Source organism: Mycteria americana, chromosome 3, assembly GCF_035582795.1.
Source record: "Mycteria americana isolate JAX WOST 10 ecotype Jacksonville Zoo and Gardens chromosome 3, USCA_MyAme_1.0, whole genome shotgun sequence".
Classification (NCBI taxonomy): domain Eukaryota; kingdom Metazoa; phylum Chordata; class Aves; order Ciconiiformes; family Ciconiidae; genus Mycteria; species Mycteria americana.
Window position 1 is genome coordinate 18153205 of NC_134367.1, and position 17560 is coordinate 18170764.

General features: G+C 42.2%; 1 protein-coding gene and 1 long non-coding RNA gene across 2 annotated transcripts; one reads left to right on the forward strand and one right to left on the reverse strand.

Annotated features, from left to right (window-relative positions):
• The first annotated feature begins 8941 nt into the window (after positions 1 to 8941).
• LOC142407637 (uncharacterized) lies at positions 8942 to 11351 on the forward strand. Its single transcript, XR_012774995.1, has 3 exons — positions 8942 to 9154; positions 9952 to 10045; positions 11189 to 11351. It is a non-coding gene; the product is annotated as an uncharacterized LOC142407637 (long non-coding RNA).
• A 3248-nt stretch (positions 11352 to 14599) lies between these two features.
• Positions 14600 to 16700, reverse strand: ID2 (inhibitor of DNA binding 2). The gene is made up of 3 exons (XM_075498000.1): positions 16242 to 16700; positions 15918 to 15982; positions 14600 to 15242 (listed from the first exon to the last, which is right to left on the reverse strand). Exons 1-2 carry the CDS (start codon positions 16587 to 16589, stop codon positions 15926 to 15928), a joined length of 405 nt encoding a protein of 134 aa, XP_075354115.1. The 5' UTR covers positions 16590 to 16700; the 3' UTR covers positions 14600 to 15242; positions 15918 to 15925.
• Positions 16701 to 17560: the final 860 nt, after the last annotated feature.

Genomic DNA, 17560 nt, shown 5'->3' on the forward strand with positions numbered 1-17560 from the left:
AAATGCAAATTACTTTTGTTTGGACTAGTTGTCTTTTAGCAAAGACCTGACAGTGATGATGGCTCATCTGAGACGGATCATGACTGGCTTCTAAAAACATATGACAAGACCAGTTTGCTCAGGTTCTATGAACTACTTTATGGTTCTTCAATTTTTTTTTTTTTTAAGGGCTAGTAGACAAAAAAAAAAAAAATCACCTGTATTTAAATAGCCCCTGGAGTTCAAGGGAGGGTGGGGAGGGAAGAAACCTGTCAGAATTTTTTCTCCTCAGGGTTCATTTCAGGCTGTGAAAAGTTGGATAAAGTAGTTGGACACTCATCCTCCTACTATGATGGGCTCCTTTCTAGTCTTTCTGTAATACCTGGAAAAACCACCTTAGGGCTTTTTTGTTTTGGGTTGGTTTTTTTTTATTTTTTATCTATCAGCACCTATTTTGAGGTCTAGCTGTGAACTGTGTAATCCCGTGGCATACTTCTAGAGGTTGAGAAATCCCTGACTATGACAGTGAAACTCAGCCACTTTATGCAAAAAGATGTCTCTTTCTACAAATTTTCATTACAAGACCATAACATACCACTTCTCAGAGACATGCTCAGACTGAAGAGGAGGAAATTCTGCTCATCAGTGTCTCAAAACTTGTGTCTGAAACACATGCTGGGCATTTCTCTTTCACATTCAGAGATGGCATGTTCAAGTGACAACTGACAACACCAAAGTGTATCAAAGTATAATATGGTACAAGATCTACTCCTCACAGTCCAGAAGTCCTTGGTTTTGGTATGTTAAGCACTGGATTCATCTGCCCATTCCTCTCCTGAGTGCTTTAAATATGTGGTGGATGACTTGAGTCATGATTGGGAACAGGATCCTAATTTCTGTGTCCTTATTTTGTGTGTGTATATACATATCCTGATTTATTTTGATACATATTTTTTGTATTTAATGTAAGAAGCAGAGCTTTCTGTTCCTAAGGTATCCTTAACCTTAATCCCCGTTCAGTATGTTCCCACGTCTATAATCAGAAATTCAGTATGCACATTTCTGGGATTTCTCACATCACGTTGTCCGAATTTTTTGCTCTGTCAGTAAAATCTCAAAATAGCATCTCTTTCTGATCTCTGATCTGATGAAAAATTCTTTACCTATCCTAGTCCACTCAACCTTCCTATCTCAATGTGAATACTGGATGTCTGTCAGAGTACAGATGTTCCTGTGCTATGGGAGAGATCCTTAGTAAGAGCAGAGAGGGCTCTGTGAGAAAGTTATCTATGAAGCCTTCTGTTCACTCTCTTGGCTGAAGGTCCAGTCTTTGGACTTTCTATTGGAGCTAAAGAAGCTCAGCTAAAGAAGCTCAGTTTGCTCCACATTCACTTGGCAAAGTTATCTTGGTGCACCAACCACAGTGTTCATTCAGTGTTCTCAAAGGTTCTCTAGGTTTAATTAAATTGTTTGCAGTGTGGATGACCACTGGAAACAGACTGGGTAATGATCAGGACTAGGACTGCAGGAGGGAACCTCAATGGAGTTTACAACATTGCCTTTCATGATTAGGTTTCTTTTCAGGTTGTAACATTGTTCAGGAGAGCAAGTGAAATCCATGCTTAGGGCTCTCTCTGCCACTTCCACTTTTTTGGATAAAGCATCCGTGAAGTCCTATAGCTTCCCCTCTTCCCAAGCGATTCTATTTTAACTAGGGAATGTAATTTTCATGTAGCCTCCCATACCTAAGCCATTCTTCCATAACCAGGATGTTAAGAGGGGGTGTTTTTGTCTTCACAGGATCAAGTCAGGATCATGTTAATAGCTGAGCAAAGCTATCTGAAAAGGCTGCTAAACAGGATAATGGTATATGACATGTCTATGGTGGAACCTGCTCAGTCATGGTGGCACACTTCATCAGAACTCTGGCAACCCCTGAGGAGAGTCTCCGCTGTAGATAGTTGTCAAGTTCTTCTCTGCTTAGAGCAGAGCCAGGAGACTTTGAGCCGACATTCAGCAAGAGTTATGCCATCACACAGGTATCTAGGAGTTAACACTAAGCTTGTAAGATTGATCTATCAGTCTTAGTATGAGGACTTGGACATCCCTTTCCAGGTCACTGAGAGTAATGCATGGAGATGCTTAAATACATATTTAAAATTTGAGGAAAAAAACTATTAATAGGTTACCCTGAAGGGTAAGTCTTTCTGGGAACTCTGGAATTATGTAGTGGAGCCAGGACTGAGATGTCGGAGCAGCTATATCTAAAGCAGGAGCTGAGGATGTGGTATGAACACATGCCATGGATAGTGCAAAGGTTGAAAATTCTTAAGTGCCTGGGAACATGTGCAATTACAATATAAATATGTAAATGAACAACACTTCTAAGAAAGTAAATCACTGCTAAAGAAAAGAGATTTCAGAAAAAAAAATACTGAAGGTAGCCATTAAAATCTTCCAAACTGATGCTATGTAGCACTGAAATTTATTTGATTCAGATATCTTAGAATTATTTGGATTTGAAAATATTCTTAAGAAAACATAAGCAAAATGCATTCACATTTAGCTATTGTAAGGTTTTATGTTTAATGCTCTCTGCAGAAAACCAGGCAGAAACAGAAAAATAATTCAAGATAAGTTGACTCCACATAAATGTTTGGCTTGTTTAAGGACAACACCAGGGGGTTACTTTTGAATATATTTTTCTTCTCTCCAGTTATTTTACAAAGCTAAATTATGCAGGGGAATTGTGTAATCCTAAGAAACTAATAATTACTAAAAAAAGAAAATTTCTGCGATCAGAAACAGGAGATTCTGAACACTTAGACCTGTCCAGCATACCAGCAGTTTTTTGTCCAGATAGTAATTTAAGTGTATTTGTTTTTCTTTCAATGGCTGGCTCAAGTCAGTATGGCCTAGCTCTGCTTCCTGTTGAAGCTAAGGATCCAGTCAGAACAATCTATAAACCATTATGAGTTTTCTTGGAGAAATGGAGAGACAGCTGTATCATGGAGCTAGAGCTATTAGAAGGTAGGAGAGAACTACCTGGAACCACATGTAAGGGAAAAAGGGAGGGCCTGGGGAATCACAAGTCATCTTTACATTGATATCTGCAAGAACTTTATTCATCAAGCTTTTATTATTCATCAGGTGTTTAAACTTCAAGTATGAAACTCAATATGGAGTTTTCAGGAATGACCCTTATCGAATTGCTCTAATTTCCTCCTTTGGCTCAGTAACTGGCCTGCAGAAGATGGATACAGCAGATGTGATATGTTTGACTTAAGTAAGACTTCTATCATCAAAACTTAAGCAAATCATGCAATGAAGTGAAAGCAGACTGCTTGAAAAGGTAGACTTGCAGTGATTGTCAATTATCTCATGTCGAAGTAGGGTCACATGGGAGTCTGGTCCATTTTTATTCAGTATTATTTTTATTAGCAACCTTATTGGTGGAATTTCAAAGTTTACTCTTGTCTGAACCTGCCTTATCCTAAAGGACAGAATTACTTGATACATAGAGGACTGTAAATTAACATGATGTCATTCAGTAAAGGCCAGTATGAAGCATTGCACTTACAAAAGTGAAATCAAATGCACAAATATAAAATGGAGTATGACCCATTGAAATATGCAGAAGACAATGGGGTTGTAGCGTGGGTAGTAAACCAGTACTAAGCTAACAAGATAAGTTATACTGCTGAAGGTAGAGGGAAGAAAAGGAAATCCCTGAGGGGTGTATTAACAGGAGTATCATACAATCCAGGAGAGGTATGCCCTGCTGCTGAAGGTGTACTGTGTCCAGACCTGAGCACCTTCAATAAGCAACTGGAGAACAGCAAAAACATTTAGAAAACATGACTTTACAGGTATGTAATATTGGAAGAGTTGGATTTGTTGAGTTTAAAAGAAGGAAGGCTGAATGGACATAATTTCTTGATATGTAAAATATTGTTACAGAAAGATTGTAAGAAGCTCCATCAGTGGAGCACAAAGTAATCAGCTTCTAATTTGTGGTGGAAAAAACCAATATTCTGAAAATAAAAGCTTTCTAATAAAGTAATACCAGTGTTACCTAGGGAAGTTGTGGAATTTCATTCACTGGGAGCGCTTGAGAGTAATATAAATGAACGAGAAGAATCGTAAGATGACCTCCTGCCACTCTGGTTTACACTTTTTGGTTTTACATAGAAAAATGCATGGCAATTTGTTTCAAGCAGCAGCTCTCACTGCTTTCACCACCGATGGGACTCCTAAAGGAAAAACAGCATGTGCCAAACCATTTGTTTTCCTGGGAAATTCACTGATGGAGTAGGCCTGGGTGTAAATACCCATGAAAGAGCAAGAGTTGCAAAATTCCCCCTCAGAAGGGCAGAAATAGAAGTTCAAATGCAAAAGGTCACACTTTATACTGTGAAATAGAAAGTGCCAAGGGACACAAAGCTGGTTAGAGGCAAAGAGGCAGTGGCAGCACTAACAGGGGAAACCCCAGACCATCCCAGGTGTGTGGGATACAGTGGTTGCCAGCTCAAACAGAGGAGCAAACCAGTGTATTTTGCATATCGGATTAATAGCTTCTTATTCATGCCCTTGATGGCCAGGCTTCCAGTCACAAGTGTCATTCCCATATTTTGCACAGTGACCTTAAACCCAGCCTATCTTCATGCTGGGTTTTTGCTTCCATGTTACAATGTTATTAACATTGATATTTAAATGTATGCATCTTGGAAGAATCCAAGTAAAATGGTTTGCTGTTTACTTTTTAACTTGATAAGGAATTTTGCACTTCAGTGCCCTGTCTCTCCTTTGTCACAGTATCATTCAGACTCTTGTTTTAATTGTCTCTTCACTGTTTACATTTTGTTGTTCAATTCCTCAAGGGTCTGCTAAATTTAAATCATCATTATACTATTATAGGATGGCAAGAAAGGAGAGAGAATGCGTATCTAATGTGCTTGTTTAAGCAAAATGCAATCCACATAAAATCATGTTACCTGAACCACATTCAAGCCCAAAGAAATGGCTTTTTCCTTACACAGAGATGCGTGGGTGCCCAGTGCTTGTGCTTTCTCCCTGGCTCTTTTTTAATAAGTAACATAAGCAAAACTGGGGCTTGAATCTCCATTAACACTTCCAATAGGATAAGGACCAGTCTTTGGCCTATTGCAATGGAATGTCTCCTATTGATACTGATACTCTCTCTTTAAAACATAATACTAAAAGCAGTGGCTACTCTGGGAGGGCTTCTAGGCCAATGTAACTCCCAAGTCATGACTGGCAATTGTTGGGCAGGTACAATTTCACATGATAAATGACCAATTTTAATGCCCAAGAATGTTGCTGCCATTGTTTAGTATTACCAAGGTAGCCCAGTATCGTACCATTTCGGACGTGCTGGTTCATAAGAATTCCCGAGAGAGAGAACTAAATTTCCCATTTTTACAGATGCATAGAAATATGAAGGAGTGAAATGACTTGCGGAGGTCACATACAAAGTCTGTGGGAAACTGGGGCTAAGAGCTATGTCTCATAACTCCCAGTTCAAAGTCTTAACCACGAGATCGTTATTTTCCCCCACATCAGTGAAGCCCTGTTTCATCACCTTCAACAGCTGATAAATTACTTGTTTGAGCTGCTTAAACACCAGAACTTTGAAGGGAAAGTTAAGAAGTGTGTGTAGCTTTTAAGTGTTTTCATGGACACCTTAAATCATTCACCAGCTTTATAGGCATCAAATGAAATGGACTTTCTTTCCTGACTTGTACAAGTGCTTAAGAAATGTGTGGAAGCCATCAGTTGATCAAAAAACTTAAAAATACATTTCAGCAATAGTTCAGAGACTAAGAGATAATAAACTAGTAGTTTTTAAACTTGAAATTGATCACATTTATAAAGCTTTTTTTTCTCTCCAGGAAACTGAAGAATGTCTATAAATGCCTGTTCAGTGAAGTACTCAGTTACTTAAAGAGGCATCTCTATCTGAAGGTCTCTGCAACTGTTCTTTTTTGAGACCTTTTGCTGATATGACTTACATCAAATTGCCACACAGTTACCTTACATTTACCTTTAGGTCCTACATTTCAATGTGACAGTGTCTCAAAGATAAGGACAGATATCCAGTAATTGATTATGTGAAGTAATAGTTCCAAGTATACCTCCACTGAAGCCCTCTGGCATTTGCTTTTGGGTATGTCTATACTGTAGTCTGATGGTGTTAGGTCAGCTCACGCAGATGAGTATGACTGAACCAGCTGTCAGAAGCATCAAGAGCAGTCAGGTTGCAAAGATTTAGATGTTGGTACAGCCTTGTATATTTTCCATGGCTGTATCCTACATTGAAGCCTGTACTGGACAATCTTCTCTGGTGGTGGTACCCAACCTAACAGGATGGAAGTTTGCTTAGGCTCATCTTCACATACTGCAGTCATGCTTCCTACTTGTACTACAGATGTATCCTTTTTCAGGTTTGGAAAACTGCTGCATCTTCACATCCGCTCCCTCTCTAACCTTTGGGTTGCTGCATGAATGAATGCCCCTCAAAATAGCGTTTATAGAGTTTGTTTTCCTTTGTAAACCTGAAAATCGTATATTGAAAGAACCTGCTGTTATTGTTTCTTAGTGAATGACTTTCATCGGCAATTATGATTGATAGAGAAATTTAGATCACAGAACTCTTGGTTTTAGTGTCAGTCCTCCTTTCCTCCCTGTCATTTACTGAACTCTGCTCATCGTGTCTGTTATTTCTGATATGATAATAGTCCTTTTTATCCTTTGCTGCATATAGATCTGAAGGAAAAAACCCCACTTTTTATTCCTTATATAAACAATATATAAAAAAATCTCCTGATTACTTATTTATTTACACTTTTATTGGTAAACCTCTGAAATCATATGTGAAATCATGGATGTTATAAATACATAGGATTTAATCAGAAATAACACTATTCAATGAACCTGAGTATGGAATCTAAAAAAGTAAGTTGTCAAAGCTGACCTATTTTTTCCTCTCCCTGTTATAAGTGAATTGCATGCTTCCTATGAAAATATTTTGTTGTTACAGTATGCTTGGCAGGAATTGAGTTACTGAAGATGATTCATTCATAATTTTCCTAGCAAATGAACCTGCAAACGGAAGTTTTAAAGAAATATTTTTACAGGTAATTATCTTATTTTTCCTTAAAAAAGATTTCATTTGGTCAATTATGGCAGGCATAAGAATCAGGGGCTAAAATCCCAGTTTTATCTTCCGTAACCATATAGGTTATGCAGTGTGTAATCTACAAAATAGAAAAAAAAAAAAATCTGATTGAGGTTCAAGGCCAGCTGGAACTAGCATTTTATATTTGTAAATACTGTGGAATTACAATAGGGTTTTTTAGCTCTTTGTTAAAACTCTTCAGTGAGGCTGGAGGATAAATCTGTCCATCCCTTTCCTTAGTTTGTAGGACAAGTAAGTTTTCCATACCTTTGTTCTAATGTCTCTGATTTTTTTCTTGTAGAATTTGTGACTGCCCTCACTTTCTACATTGTAAAAATACTTCCTTCTGCCTCTTTCTTACCTGGACAGTTCTTCTTTGTCTCATTCATTGTATTTTCCACTTTTTCATTACCTGTGATTCTTTGCATAAAACTTGCTTTTCTTCCCTTCCCCTGGCAGAATCATGGTGATTTGCTTCGGGGTGGGGTGGGGTGGGGTGGTGGTGGTGGTGGTGTGTGTGAGATGGATACAATATCACTCGTTCTTTCTGTCCCATATATCCTTCTTGTCTCGTTCATCCACTTTTAGTCACATTTCCATTGTTTTGTGACAGGTTGCTGCCACTTCGCATTTTCCAGTGGAACTCCAATAAATCTTAAAGTACCTGCTTCATTTTCTCACTTTTATGCCTGGCTTCTGAGTTTCTTTTTCCATTTGAAAAATTGCAGTTGTTTTTAGGCTCATAACTCACAAATCTGCTTTCCTCCAGGTCTGTCACAGTCCAGGTATATGTTTCTGCCTTCGGATATCTCTCCATAAGTGCTTACTGTCCCCTGGCAGGTCCTATTCATCCACCTTTCTTTTATCTTTTTGGACAATATTGCCGACCTCAGAACTCCCTAAAATAATATAAAAATAATAGTAAGTACTCAAAGCTGCCAAAAAATAACATACCACTCAATATTAGTGACAATCTGTTTCAGATTTTCAGATTATGAGAATTTTTGTTATGCTGTTGAACTGCTAATTGCATGTTGGATGTGCTGTGTACATAACATACTCAGTTTTTATGTATATATTTATTACAAAGGTCCAAACTTCTAAACAATTAAATTTTTTTTCCTCTAAGCATGGCTTTTTTTCTAAATTAGACTTAGATTGGAAGGATAGAAAGATGCTTAGGTAGGTGCATGAATCAAACAAATTCAGTCAAAAGTGCAATCTCCAAGGAACTCTTAAAATTTTTGCATGACTGAAGAAGCAGATTTACAGTGGAATTTAGAAATTTAATTTTATAGGTACTGTGAAGTTTAATACTTACAGGATGAGATCCAACCAACACATCCAGCTTTTTCTGTAAGAGTGGTAAGAGCAATGATGGGATAATCTGAGCAAAATGGGAATCAGTAAGGATTAGTAAACAGCATGTGTCCACATGTGTAGCATCTTACTTCATATCTGTTGGGTGGAAACAGCTATGTGCAGTAAAACAGCTTTTTAACAAGAGCTAGACTGAGTTTATAGATTTGGCATGTAATTTACTCAGCCTTCTAACTGTTACATCTTTTGAAAAGTACTAATCAGAGGTTTACCTAATGTGTTTTACACAAACTTTTTTATTAAAAAAAGCAAACCCCTAGCAATGGCACAGTTTTTTCATATACTTATGAGCAGAAATACAAAAGCACAAGTGAGATACTTTTCCAAGAAGTTGTGAAATGTAGCTTAACCAGTTTTTCTGAAATAGCCTTCCCATCACTTTATTCCTGTATATTAACTCATGTTGACACTGAACTTTAAAAATATTTACATGTTCATATTCTTGGTCTTTTTTTGTATACCCTTGCTCTGGGAGCAGATCTCTCCTACCCTTAACAAATAGAAGATAGGTATCTTCTGTCATCTTCCACATCTCTTGTAGTTAACCTCCTGCATAACAATGTCCATGAGAAACATTTTCTCCCGATTTCCAATGCGGTAAGTCTTTGTGCTTTTCTGATGCTGTCAGAGTTTATGTCTTTTCTAGAGTGCATTAATATGTTACAACTGGGTGTGAAGCTACTGGTTTGAACAAGGCAGAAATCTCAGCACCAGTGTGTGTTGTGAGCACAAGCTCTCCTGTATTCTCTGCTCTCTACAGTGGTTTCCAGTAGACTGTAATCACATTCCTGCTCTTCAAGTACTGCACAAATTTCTGAAAGATCACATAGAGCTTGTGGATGAGCATGAGGTTTACAGAAAATATGGCTGAAGGACACTTCCAGAGGTTGTCTAGTACATTGCATTTCCTGGGGGTGCTGGTATCAGATGTAGCTAAACCAACTCAGTTCTGTGGGGCATAAGAAACTTTCTGCTTGAGTGGGATGGTTGGTCTGGGCAGGAGGGTGGGCTCTCTAGTCCAGGTGAAAGAAACTTGCACAAGACTGGAAACACAGCTCAAACTTCAACCTCATTGCTTTTTTAAGGCAAGATATGCTGCTTTGATCTTGCCCAGTCTAATATGCGGGAGATACTTAGTCTTAACATTGTCTGTCCTCCCCTCTTCTTCCTGCCCTCTCTCTTCCCCTTCAGAGCACTACACCTCTTCTCAGGATGAGAAAAAATGAGATGACAGGTATAATTCAGGTAGGAAATTCAGGTTCTGTATTGACAAACTGTACTACAAAGTGAATCTACATGCCAAGAATATCAGGAAGGCTGTTGTCGGAGAACACAGGATGCTGAGAGTACATGGAGGAAGTATCACCTAATGCTGGTCTTACGCTCTTCCCTAGGCATCGGCTACTGCAGCTGTCAGCGAGAGGGCTGCACGAGGTGGGCTTCAGTGGGGCAATACTGCTGCTCCTGTGTCTGGTCAAATGCAAGATGGTAAGTATCAAAGTAATTTGTTCTCTTCCAAAGGAAAGAGAAGTTCAGCAGATTTATGGTCCAGTTCTGTTATAAAAAAAAAATAAGAGCTTTGTGTGAGCTTTTGAAGTTCTGCCATCAGTAGTAAAACTTAAGAGCTGGCTCAAGCACTTAGTTTTAAGTAGAAATACCTGATCTATTCATAAAACTGTTCGCCACAGACATGGTGTAATTTGTGGGGATATTTACTGGAAATTATAACGACGTACTCTTTTTGGCAAGTAATGTAGTTAGTTTAATTGTTTCAAATCTGGATAGGTCCTGTAACTTCATATAATGTTGTGTTATCTATTAATTCATCACATTCTTGTGAGGATAGACAGCAAGTAAAGGGCTGTCTTCTAGGGCAGCTTATCAGCAGTAAGTCCACGGCAGCACTTTCTGTGCAATTCGTTTTTCTCAGTTTGGCCCTATTTACAGTCTTTGCCCCGTGTCCCCTCATTTGTAATGGTTTTTCAAGGCAAGCAACCGACTGAAATATGAATTCCTCTCAGTTACTATGATCGAGTCCAAAAGTAATTGCATTTGTTTCCTCCTTCGATTTACTTTAGCAAGTGGCTCACACAATCAGTGACTATTGCTGTGCAATATAAGCTTTGTTTTATTGAAATAGTGTTTGCATTTGGCTCTTACAGTTTAGAATCATGATAACTTAGATGGCTGTTCTAGAGAGGAAAATGGTAATGTGGATAAAACAAATTGGATTTCAAAGATCAAACATTTTCATTTATCTGTAGAATCAGAAAATACTGATCCTTTTGCAAAACAGTAGTTTTAAAGAGTACATTTGTGAAAACCTTCTTCTGAACAAAATTCAATACCAGTGTTTATGTAGCTTACTCAATCTTTCGTGATGCAACGGTTGCATTCTGTTATCCCCCTTCCTTACGGCTTCCAGTCAAAGCTGTGTAAATCATTTATTGTTGCATGTAAGTAAGCAAGGGCAGCGGTAAACAGCTGCTTACTCACAAATACAATAATTCTCATTAGTAAATTATTTTATATCTTTTCCACGTTACACGAATGGATCCAGACTGCGAACTGTTGTACAGGAGAATCCTTAACACATAAAAGATCGTTTAGAGACCGTGTTTTATTTTCCAGAGTCAACTGCAAACCAGTGCTCATCAAACGGTGCTTTTCCCATAACGGTACGAGGAGAGCATTTATTATTTTAGTGCAACTTTTCCTTCAGATTTTTATGAACCACGTCACTCCTTGGGAGCGGAGTTCCCAGCCGGCAGAGCCGAATAGCTAAAACATCATTTCCCAGGTCACCGGCCTGAGGCCCGCGCCCTGCTCGTCCCTCGGGCAGGCGGTCGTGCACCGGCCGCTGTCCCCTCTGGGGGAGGCACGCGCCGCTGCCCGGCGTGCGGCCGCCGAGCGCGAGGCGCCCGCGCGGCGCTGCTCTCTCCGCACGCGCCGGAGGGTGGCAGTGGCCCTCCACGCGCCGCCGCGCGCCGCCCCGGCCCCGCGGAGGGCGAGCGGTCGCCAGCGGCGAGGAGGCGCTGGGAGGTGGGGGCTGCTGCGGTGCGAGCCTTTGACTTTCTGCGAAGGTGCCGGCGCTGGTTCTGGAAGCGGCTGAGGGAGGTGTCTGCGGCCGCAGGCGCAACGCTGCTTTCCCGGGAGGGAGTGAAGGAAACCCCGACGTCCGCTCGCTGCCTTTCCCTTACCTGGGGCTGGGCCGGAGGCACTCCTGCCACCCGCGTGTGTGTGCGAGACGGGCCATCTCTGAACGGCTGTCGTACGTATCGCCAGCAGCGCGTTCTGTACACGCTTTGTAATACAAAGTTGTTCCCTGGAAATCCAAAATGAGACATTTCAGTGCACGTTCATGGCTCGGGCTGGGCCATGGGTTGTTAAGGGCAATATACAAGCAAAGCTGGGTTTGGAAACCTCTCTTCTGGAGGGGAGAGTCCTCTTCAATCTCTTGTTGGATCCTTTTATTTTTTTTTCCCCGTGGGGAAGTGTCTGTAGGTGCATTTGCAACTTTCATGCATGGCCTACTTGAAAAGATTTTACGGTGTTTAAATGTGATTGTTGCCAAAACTATTTTGCTCTCACATAGTTGAGTATGGGTCCTCTCGATCTGCTGCATTCAGGTAGTCAGCTAACGGGACTGTTGGCAACAACTGTGTTCAGAGACAGGGTAAACGGGCCAGGGAAAGTGCTGAAAATGTCACAAATTTTTCTAATGTATTCTGGAGACACAGTAACAATGCTATAGAATAAAGAAATCCCCCATCTTCAAGGAAACTTCAAGAATTAATGTTAAGGCTTTGGGCACTCAGCTTTGACCTTGCTGTTTATCTTTGAATGACAAAATCTTAACAAAATCACAGAGCAGATCTCTAAGTAGAGCACCTGGCTTAAGCCCTTAGTTCTGATCACAGGAATGCATTGTTGAGACAATGAATTAGTTAATCCTGAAAGAGGAAAATTTTTTTCCTTTCGTAATTTACATTTTTAAAACCAAACATGTTTGTTTATTTTCCTGCTCAGCTCCCCACGCCTTGTAAATTGTGAATTTCTCTTTTGGCTATGCATGATAAGGAAATTGGTTTCATTCTACAAGTGCGTTAATCATCCTGTAGCTTAAAAATATCAAAGTGCAAATGCCTTAGTTTCTGAAGGGGGTGATCTTAAAATAATTACAATGATCTGGCTGTTGCAGCTCCTTAATTTCATAAACTGAACTGTGGGTTTAAAGTGATGCTTACTGTGGTCTCACCCTAAAATGAACAATAGGATGAAAAAATTAGTTTTAAGGGAGAAATGGGGTGGTGATTACGTTAGATTGTTACTGGTTTGGAAGGACGAAGATATCAATACTGTGATTAAAACCCCGATTCTGCTACTGTTCAGAGTTAGGTAAATTATACACGAAAAGGAGTATTTTAGGGACTGAGGCGTGCTGATTTGCAGCGATGAAATATTTTACTGCTGGGCTGTCAGGGTTAAACGTTCATTGCACGAAGTTGAAACAAACCGTGCGCTCTGGGTGTTGAGGCAGTAGCGAGGTTTGGCCACAGGAGGCACAGCCGGCGTGTGCTGCATGGAGAGATTGCCTTAATCTCGGGCGGGCTGGGGGGGCACGGTGAGCAGCGGAAGATCAGCTCTGCCCCGGGTGTCCCCTCCTCCCTGTCCCAGCTTTTGCTAACCCTTCTTGTCTTCTGATTGCATTGATCCTCTGAGAGGGTGCGCTTCTGCTCGGGCAGGGCAGCTTCTGCATTAAGAGATCAGAGCTGGCTTTCTCCCAGCCTACGTGAATGGATTTGGTGTCAAGGGCAAGGAAAGGCAGCTGCTGCTGCCCCAGAGCACCACCCACCCACCTGCTTGCTGGGGAAAGTGTTACTGGCCCCAGGTGAGGCTCCTGCCTTTCACTCTAAGAGTCCCCAGAGCACAGAAACCCTAAACATGCTCCCTCAGGCCCAGAGCATAGCGCCTGCCAGAGAGCTGTACTTACCCCAAGCATCAGTGCAGCTTCCTTCGTTCCTATTGCAAGTGATTCTCTTCAATTCGTATGTAGGACTCAAAACTTAACTTCCCATTTCAGGCAAGTTTATAAGTGAGCTTAAATTAGAATGTCATCTGATAAGGCACAGTTCCCGCATCTACTGTCTTATGACAAATAAGCAGATCTAATGAACACTGATAGTTATAGTGGATTCATAGGGTACAGTAAGTATCCCTTGAATAAGCAAGGGATATTGCATAGCATCTGAGGGCAAAAGAGAAAAAAGAAATAAACTGTTACTGGCTTTCAGGAATGTAGACTCCTATTTCAAACTTAATTTAATTCTTATGGAGAAAGAGTCCCTTTAGGAGCAGCCAAAGTTTAATCAGTAACACAACAGTGATTTAGCTCAATTCTCAGTATCTTAGTCATACGGAGAAGCTGCTGCAACTGATTAGAAACCCTATTTCATTGAAATATTGCATGGAAGCATGAAAATTCCAGTGTGGAAAGGCAACAGTCACTTCATCATTCTAGATCCCATGTTAACGCATCACCAACTCTCACATTCAAAGCCCTTTTTAGAGAAATTTAATAGTTGGGGGAGTAATAACCACCCACAACCCTTAATTCTGAGTGATTATTCTAAACACAAATTAACAGATCTGGGCCACTACTACTGAGAACTGAATCATCCAAAGGGGTAGGAGAAAAAAAAAAAAAGGAGGCAACACTCCATGGGAATGTCTCAGGATTAACTGCTTTTGTATGTCTCTAAACACTTTGTCAATAGCATCCCCTGTGTAATAAATTCCTTTTCTAGTTCTTTTCACACTGTTTACAGGCAGATCACTTAGAAGTTTGCAATATACACTCAAATAAGATTTTCCAAGTTACAAGAATTATTATTCACTTCAGGTAATTTTATTCTTTATATTCTCTACATATTTGAATTTTTACTTGGTAAAGTCATAACAGAATGTATTTTAAAAAAAACAAAAACACAACACAAATCAAAATCAACAAACAGTTGGTCCCCAAAGAATAAAGCAAGCAAGCAGTTCAATAAACACACTTGATTTATTTTGTATAAAAAGGGTTAAGTTTACAACTAAACTTTTATAAAAAGTTTAGCATGATTAAGTACATCATTACACTTTTTGCAGAAATGTAAATTTCTGCCACTATACAAGAAAACTCTAATTAAAGAGTTCACAAGGTTTCACTCATATATATATTTATATATAAATATATACACAGCATTCAGTCCTAGGTTTGTGTCAAAAAGGTAATTTCTGACCACAGACTTTCCTAAAAAAACTGAACACTGGATCCTTCTGGTACTCACGCTCCACCTTTGGAAAAAAAAGGCAAAGTCTGCTTTAAAATGGGCAACTCCTTGTGAGATTTTTGTTTCGCTCCCCACGTTGGGAATAGTATATAAAGGAAGCCTTCCAACTAGGGAAAGGGTATTTAAGAGTCTCTTCATAAATAACTAGGTTCAGTCCAAGTTGAAGAATGGGGTGGGGATAAAGATCAATCTTGATTTTTTTTTTCTTCTTTATTAATTTTAAGAGGTCCTTTTAGTTAGATGTGGATTTTCCCCTCCAGATACCGCTGAAAAATAAATTCAGCGCCTCAAAAAAAAAATCCTGTAGACATTTTCTTGTGCAAAAAAAAAAAATCTCATCAGTGGAACACCTGCAAGAGATTGAAAAGAGGCATATTTAGGAGAATGCTAACAGGGCAGAGATCCGGACAGACTGGCGCCAGAGAGGAAGCCACAGTTTGAACATTTAACCAAACACTCAGAGATTGGGCAAACCCTGGCGTCCAGATGCAACACATACACGCTCACACACTCGCTCTCAAGAGCACAAATTGAACATTAAAATAACATACACTCAAGGGAAAGGGTAGAAAGAGGATTCTCAGTCCAATCTCTTATTTAGATCTTTGTAAATGCAATGCTCAGAGGCGCCGGTCTGCCTCTTAGAGCAATTACTTGATTAAAAGCAGTCACTTATTTAACTGATAGCGCAGACAATCCCACGTCACAGAATTAAGGAATTGTGCCAAGATTCCCAACTTAATCAGTCACTTTGGCCCAGGAAGTTAAGACTCCAAGAACAGATAACGAGAGAATTTGCATTAAGTAGCAAGTAGTATCGGCACAGCCCGTGCTGCCTAATGAACCTTAGCAACAAAATACACTTTGGACTGTAAGACTCAGTTATTAGTCTAGTTTCTTACTGCTGATAAAGGATCTCCTCCTCAACTTTTAGGACCGAATTTGAGAAATAGCCATCACGCCTCCCCTTCCCCAGGAAGGCACTTTCTACCTTAAGTTCAGAAATACGATGCACTTGCACTCACCGTTTGATTCAGCCACAAAGTGCTTTGCTGTCGCTGGACATGAGCTCTGAGGGGAACTCGGACGCCTGCGAGGAGAGAAGAACGCGAAGGTAAGGGTGAGGTGCCCGAGGAGGCGGGGAAGCAGGAGAGCTATCCCGGATCACGGAGCGCTTCGCCCGTGGCGCGCCTGGCTACAGACGGCGGCAGCGGGGAGAGGTGGCCGTGTCACCCAGCACCGTCCCCTCGGTCACCAGCGCACCCTGCACTAAAAGCATTGCTAACAGCGACTTGAACTCCCCAACCTAGGTCAGCGGAGAGCCGGGGGGCTCGGGGGAAGGCACTTACCTGTAGCGAGAGGATGCTGATGTCTGTGTTTAGGGTGGTCAGAGGAGTTCTGGAGGAAGGGTTTTGCCCGGGTCTCTGGTGGTGGAGGCTGACGATGCTGGGGTGCGAGTCCAAGGCGATCTGCAGGTCCAGTATGTAGTCGATAACGTGCTGCAGGATTTCCATCTTGCTCACTTTCTTGTTCTGCGGGATGCTGGGCACCAGCTCTTTCAGCTTGGAGTAGCAGTCATTCATGTTGTACAGCAGGCTCATGGGGTCATCCACGGGGGTTTTGCTCCGGGAGATGCCCAGGTTGTGCTCTGAGAGGCCGTTTTTCCTGACGGACCGCACCGGGCTGAAGGCTTTCATGCTGGAAGGCGAGCGGAGAGAGCGGTTCCAGCGGACGGACGGGAAGCCTGCGGAGCGTTGCCGCTGCCCTCCCGCGCTGGGCGCTGCCGGAGCTCGCACTGAGGCGCGGGGCTGCGCGGCCTCCTCTTATACCGCCGCCGCCGCCGCCGCCTCCGAGCCCAGCCCGCGCTCGCTGCCATTGGCGGCTGCCGGCACGTCCATCACCCCGGGGCGCCCTCACTGGTGGGGCGGGCAGCGCGGGCCTTCCGCCTGGAGAGCCAATCCCGGGAGGGGGCGTGGCCGCGCCGCACAGCTGAGGGAGTAAATAGTGCGCGGCTGGCTGGCGCCTGGCCCGCCACAACGGCGCGGAGCCCGCAGCCCTCCGGCGGGCAGCCCCGTGCGGAGACCGGAGCGCCGCCGCGGCGCTCCCGCCCGTCCTCCTTCCCCTCCTCCCCTCCGGGGCGGCGGGCGTCCCCCCGCCGTTCCTCTCTCTGTGAGGGCACGGAGTGCGGCGGGTTGAAAGAACCGGCGCTGAGGCGGGGGTGAGCGCGCAGCAGCTGTGAGGGCGGGCGGTGCCGGAGCGAGGGGCGCAGAGTGCGGGACAACCAGATAACGCTGTAGCGAGGGGCTGGCAAGTACCCATCTAAATTCGGCAGCGTCAATCGACGGTCGGGTCAGCAGCAGCGCACTGTAGGCTGCAGATGTAAGCATCAAGAATAAAGGCAAATAAACCCGTAAAACCCACGGCAACTTTCTGCCCTGACGAGAACAGGACGCCGAGAGCCCTGGCAGAGTCCGGCGCCACTGTCAGCTCGCTGCTTCGCGAGGACAGGGCTGTTCTAGGTGATGCTATTAATTGGCGATCATTAAGCAAATGTGCATATTGGAAGTGCATTTACATGTATTACCCTTGGAAGGCTGCTCATCTGCACCCTATCAGTGCTTGTGACACGGTACTGTCATTAATTATGCATAGTTTCTGGTGACAAATG

Excerpts from the sequence above, each read along its gene's own strand:
- ID2 (XM_075498000.1), bottom strand. The coding sequence starts at position 16,589 with ATGAAAGCCTTCAGCCCGGTGCGGTCCGTCAGGAAAAACGGCCTCTCA. Across the intron at positions 15,983-16,241 it reads TCAGCATCCTCTCGCTACAG|GCGTCCGAGTTCCCCTCAGA; the intron begins GTAAGTGCCTTC and ends CTCTCCTCGCAG.